Genomic DNA, 6,413 nt, shown 5'->3' with positions numbered 1-6,413 from the left:
TTAAAAAAAGTGTAATTTTAATTTATATTCAATTAAAACAAAACTCCCACTGTGGTTCATTTATTGTTTTTGTTACATATATCTCAAACATCGCAAAGCACAATGTCCAAGACGACACAAAATAAAGCTGACATTTTTTAAAAGTATCACTATTGTTAAAAAATAAGCCGTTATTTGAATGATTGCTGAGACATTCTGTGTAGTGTCAGTAGTCCGGTCCACTAGTGAGGTTGGTGTAGAGGCAGCTGCTTGTGCCTCGTGGTAGTCCTATACGACCTTGAACCTTCATCAAGGGTCCAGTTCAGAATTCAGACTCCTGTTCTGTAGTGCTGACCGTGAGACGGAGTGTGTCGAGGGCACAGACCACGTGAGAGTCTGCACTGGCAGACTGTGCCGACCCTGGGACTCTGCCTGCGTCGTGCACATTCCTGCGCCAGGGCGGAGAGGGGCTCGGCGCCGCACGGCACTCTGGGAGTTGGAGTCCACGCTGGGAGTGAGAGCCTTTGCACTGACATCCCGGGGAGAGGTAGAAGGGGGAGGCTGGGCATGGTACGCAGTGAAGGGGAGGAGTGGAGGGTCCACAGTGAGGGGTCTGTAGGACTTGCGGGGGTTAGTGATCGGGGTGGAGCAGGGGACCCGCTTTAAAGGGGCAGTCGGGGTGGAGCAGGGGACCCGCTTTAAAGGGGCGGTCGAGGTGAAGCAGGGGACAGGCTTTAAAGGGATGGTTGGGGTGGAGCAGTGGACCGGCTTTAAAGGGGCGGTCGGAGGCTCTCTCTCCTCTTCCTCTTTCTTCATCTCTTTGACCAGGTCTGGTTCTGCCTTCAGGGTAAGCACTTGGTCTGGGGCCACCAGTGGGGCCTCGGTGTGACTTCCACTCTCCTCTTTGACCTTACTAATATCCTTAGTGCAGAGCCTAGGCGCTAACACAAGACAAGCACAGAGACTGATCAGATTGACTGTTCAAATAGCAAATATAAATAAACATGGATATTTTTGTAAAAGTGGTGTGTCTATTGGGAGAGACAGTGTCCCATTAAGTTAGTTTAATAGTCATAAACAAGGACTATTAAACACAAAAATGGTTAAACATTAAAAGGTATGAAGGTGAAAAATCCAGCCAACTTGCAGACTAAGTATAAGTAACAGAAAGACAAAGTTAATGTATACGTTTCAGGTTACTATAGCTTTACATGCGATCTGATGAAGGCCATGTAGGCCGAAACGTAGATAGATAGATACTTTATTGATCCCCTAACGTTACCGGCCATTAAACATTCTTTCATTGTAACTCAAAGTGTGCGGCACCTTCTTTTTCTTTACTATAGCTTTACAACTTGGATGAATAAAATCTGCACAATACATAAGATTTGGCAGGTGAACTGCTGCATACAGGTATTGATGTCAGTTACCTGCATCAGTGCAACTTCGGCCTGCATCCTGACTACATCCCATCTCTAGATCCTCCTCTTCCTCATCATCGGGCCGACACGGACTCAGAGGGGTGAAGAGGGTCCTTAGGACTGAGGGAGTGGGACCTGGACACCAACAGATAAAAGCATGCCACAATGCGCTCAGGAACTTGACCATTTAACATTGTTGACATAAAGAATGCAAATTACAGGGCCCCTTTTGAACCTTTAGGGAACCATCCCTGAACGTTATGTGTTTGTTGGGCCTTTTGAACCCCACCTGTCCATCTCTTAACAGCTACTTAAATCTGTTATATCACAGCGGAAGCGTTTCAGAAGGCAGATCCTTACCAGGAGGCGTTGGGGAACTGGGCATCTCCGTCTTGACCATTGGACCGTCTCCAGCTCCAGAGGGAAGGGAGGAGATGGTGGCGCTTGGCCCGCCGGGTTGCGCTGGTGAGGGGGACGGTGGTGAGGCGCTGAGGGGTGTGCGGGAGTTGGGCACCGGATCGGGTCCAGCGGACGCTGCTGGGTCTGTCTTGGCAGGAGAGGGGCCAGGCTGGCGGACAGAGCTGGGAGGATCTGGGGTGAAGTCGGCATTGTTGGCTCCAAAGCTGAACCGACACACAGGCCGGGACACAGGAGACGGAGTCGAGCTGAAAAGGCTTGACCTGCGAATTGGAGAAAGGAGAGCATTCACAAACACTACTAGGTGAAGGTCATCTTCATTGCTAAAATAATGACATGGAAAAGCTCATGTTTGGCATTGTTTGGCTATGATCACATAATTGATATAGAGTTGTTTTGATGAAGTGATGATCCAATTAAAAAGGAATGCAATGGAGTGAGAGGATCCACTAATGGAGTTACTACAACTGTAAGTGGAAGCAAAAAGAATACTATATGCACACATCTTGCAAACATATAGTTTAAAAACAGCAGAGTTAAAGCAGGTTTAGTTTTCTGTAAGGTGTGTGTGTGTGTGTGTGTGTGTGTGTGTGTGTTACACACATCGGAGGGCGAGTCTGCGCTGGTAAGGTGTCTGGTGGCGGGGCAGTTTGAGGTGTAGAGGGCGCAGCCTGCGCGGTAGAGGCGGGAGTGAACTCGCTGTCCTTCGCTCCAAAGCTGAACCGGCACACAGGCAGCTGTTCAGGGGCCGGAGCCGTGCTGTAGAAACTCAACCTGAGAGGGCAGTCGAGAAAGCACGCATAAATAAACAAACAATCAAATAGACACAAGAGAAAGCACGCATAAATAAACAAACAAACAAATAAATAGACACAAGAGAAAGCACGCATAAATAAACAAACAAACAAATAGACACGAGAGAAAAGCCCATAAATAAACAAACAAAGACACGAGAGAAAGCATGCATAAATAAACAAACAAACAAACAGACACAAGAGAAAGCACGCATAAATAAACAAACAAACAAATAGACACGAGAGTTTCACTGTGCTGCTGGTATAAATATGGCGCCTGATCTAGTGTTTCACGATGGAGAGGAGCCTGCACTGCACACCTTGATAGTTTGTACTGCAGGTGCAGCTACTTCACCAAAGCAACTTAGGAGAAGAGAAAAAGCAAAGCGCAACACTATTTTCTTCACGGTGCATCCAATTTATTAATATTAATGAACTGACGTTTTCGGTCAGTCAGAGCTTCATCATAAATACCCTGATGAAGGACCGACTGACCGAAACATCAGTTGATTAATAAATTGATCGTGAAGGAAGCGGTGTTGCTCTTTTTTCTTTTCACCTTAGCCTGATAGTGTTAACAAATGCCGTGGCTACAGGCAATGACGTTTGGCCAGAAACTACACCAACTGTTGCTTGTCTGAAGCGGGTCTGTGTGTGTCCGTGTCAGTTACAGTTACACACTTTACAGGATTTGTCGCAAAGTCCAAAGCAGGTTTGGGTTCCGGTTGTTGGGTTTCAGGTTCCAAAGTCTCACGAGCCACCTTTTGTTCTTCAAGGAACTGTAGTAAACACACAAACATCTCCAAGTTTAGCCTTCACTGTCCACATGTTGAACGGTTACAGCCCACAGTCAGACTAACAATGAGGTCTGACAGTGTGGCAAACCAGCATAGACTTCAGTTTCACAAGAAAACACACCTGTTAGCCCAGTGCATGCTCTGGGACACCTCACAGAGGGCAACTAGGATATGACATAATTGGATGTTTATAAATCGTATCAGTCCAAGTACTGACCTTGTCCAGCAGTCCTTTGGTCAGCTCAGTAAGTGCATCGTGAGAGAACTTGCAGCTGTTGTCTTGGTAACACTTCCTGCCTGTGTGGAAGAACTTGCAGGGGAAGGTTTGTACAAAAAAAAAGTCAAGGAGCTGTAACATTTAAGAGGGCATTTAGAAACATACAGTCATGTTTTGGGTGCTGATGCTGACCACATTAAAATGAGACCAAAGGATATTGTGCATGAAGAGACAATTGTCTCCTTTCAAGCAGCAGCCCTGGACGTAAAATTTGCAGACTCCATTGAACTTAAAACCTCCGAGGTCATGGGAGTGCACAAACTGGCACTGATCGCCCTAAAACATAGAAAAACAAACAAACAAATAAATAAATAATCCAATCTGATCCAACAAAAGACTGCAAATGACATGGAACACTTATTTTTACAGAATTACTCTCTCTCATACATGTCTCAAGGCTGATTCACCTTTAGGCACCTATCCCCGAGAAAGTGCTTGCAGAAGAGACGCCCATTCACGTCTATGGAGTTCTGCTCTTTGAATTCCTGCGTCATGAAGGGCTTCCTCTCTTCCCGTTGGGGCCTGTGTCTCCCCTGGAGGATAAGCACAGAAACGAGAAAAACATCACGTTAAAAGATGCCAAACTGCCAGCCCCTCTAAGGACTGTACACCAATGGGATTTCTCCATCCTGCAGAGCCAACCTCCAGCAGCCTGTTCACTACAGCCCTGGCACCAAGCCTTGGGGCAACAGATGCTGCATTAGCACTTTGCAACATAAGTGTAGTGTCTGTATTGAAGTACATCTGTACAGAAGCACTAAGGTGACAAGAAGCCAAGGGAGGGAAAACTCAATTTTATCAGGAAGGAAAAGGAAAAACTCCACCTTTATCAGGAAGAAACCTTTTAAAGGGAGTTTTTCCTGGCCCCTGTGTGACTTTAGTTCTTGCTCTAAGAGGTTCAAGTACAAGCTGAACTGTTAAGTGCCTTAAGACATATCCATATAGTGCTATATTCTGTTGGAACCAGCAGTTTAATTCATTTACTGAGATTGAAACATTATTAATTGTAATATTTCTCCCAGCAAAATTCTCCAGTGGGTTAATTCCATGTGTGTTTAGCATACAGCCCCCATGTTCATGCCCCCAGAGTGTAGCACTGTAGCTGGCAGTGGCAGCTTGGCTGCAGCAACTCGGAGCTAGGTAGAACCGATTGTTTCCATTTTTGTTTTCGTACCGACAGTACTCGTGACCTTGAGAAACGGAAAACCAAATTCTCTTTTAAGTTACCTAGAATACTGCAATACTGGCACTGGTTCTGAAAGAAAATGTAGCAGTCCTAATACAGCCCTCAGCTACTCTAGAGTGTTTGAATATTATGATGGTGTTTTTTAGAGTGTCTGGATATTATGATGGTGTTCTTTAGAGTGTCAGAATATTATGATGGTGTTTGCCATTAAATTTGAAACTGCTCTACCCTGAGGGGCCTCAGTAGGAGACCAGTTCAGGCTAGGTTGATCAGGCTATTCCATTAACACAAGATGGACACTGTTGGCTTACCGTCTGCCACTTGTCCCGTCCTTTCTTCGATCCAGCTTCGGATCTCTGGTTGAAAGAATAATTTTGGTGGCTTTGTTTTGACATCTTCGCCCTTTTTTTGTCATCAAAAACACAGCCTTTACCACTGTTGGTATCCCGGCCCTGTCGCTTATGAACATCTTCATTCATGTTTGTTCTGTGCATATTGTTTTTGGCAAAGAGCATTCTCTTGTTGACCCTTTGTCCATTCTTCTGGTGACCTAAACAACAGGGCAAAAACTGTTAATCTTAGCAGCACATTTACTTGAACATCAACCAGATGAGTCCTCTTGTAATCTGCCTATTCCTCTGACAATCCAAGTTGTAAACAACCAACACCCACCTTCAGAACTAGGCCCCAAACTGCTTTGTGGGGTTCCAGGAAGCTTGGTTTCCTTGTTTATGTGACACTGGCTAGGCTTTTGATGGACATTTGCCTGCTCCTCTTCATATTTAAATGGCCCCATGCGATGTCCTCTTTCCTTTTCCGACTCATACCCCTTCCTAACATCACCTCTTGAAACGTTCTGAGGGTAAACAGGTTAAAGGTTAAACTGAAATCCTGTATTGCAATATGGCATGAAGACAACCTCTAACAGTAGGTTCTGAATGATGGTGATTTATTGTCAAAGACACAGTTAAGAACTCACATTCTTTCTCCTTCTTTTCTTTGGGTTTGTGTTCCTGGGGGTCTCATAGTGCCTCTTCGGATTCTGATATGGCTGGTCCGACCTAAACCTATGCCACAGAGAAGGTGACTTAGCTTGATCAGGAAGGAGACTTTGATAAACTTCAATGGAAGAAATTGCCTGAGTACCACAACAGCATAGTCACTCAGGCCTCTGTCACATTATCTGGTTAAAGACTGAAGACACGTCCACTCTTTCAACGATAACTGTATATTAAAGATATACAGCGATATATTGAGTTATGAACTTACTTTTTGTGATGTGTAGACGCTAAAGCGTTAAAATCCACTTCCCCTGGTGGACTGGAAAATAAGTTCGCAAATGCCATTTCCCACCGTGAGTTAGCAAAGTCAAACACAGGTAGTAAATTATTTGACTAAATTCTACAGAAGACCTGATCAATTGCATCCCCACAATGTTTAAAAACAAATTGTGGCATGAGGCATGACTCGATTTGACAAACACATCCACTAAAGTGACATTCTCTGGTGATGGTTACTTGAGGGATGCGATGTGAATATAAC

General features: G+C 44.9%; 1 protein-coding gene across 1 annotated transcript; it reads right to left on the bottom strand.

Moving 5' to 3' along the window:
* Positions 1-6,413, bottom strand: LOC125297827 (zinc finger CCCH domain-containing protein 6-like). Its single transcript, XM_048248327.1, has 12 exons — positions 6,141-6,413; positions 5,851-5,938; positions 5,544-5,727; positions 5,183-5,421; positions 4,093-4,218; positions 3,844-3,961; positions 3,626-3,735; positions 3,293-3,390; positions 2,421-2,591; positions 1,761-2,080; positions 1,410-1,535; positions 1-920 (listed from the first exon to the last, which is right to left on the bottom strand). The coding sequence occupies exons 1-12, from the start codon at positions 6,215-6,217 to the stop codon at positions 289-291; spliced, it is 2,289 nt and encodes a 762-aa protein (XP_048104284.1). The 5' UTR covers positions 6,218-6,413; the 3' UTR covers positions 1-288.

The sequence above is a fragment of the Alosa alosa genome, chromosome 7, assembly GCF_017589495.1.
Source record: "Alosa alosa isolate M-15738 ecotype Scorff River chromosome 7, AALO_Geno_1.1, whole genome shotgun sequence".
Classification (NCBI taxonomy): Eukaryota; Metazoa; Chordata; class Actinopteri; order Clupeiformes; family Clupeidae; genus Alosa; species Alosa alosa.
This window is presented reverse-complemented; position numbering and strand designations above follow the sequence as displayed.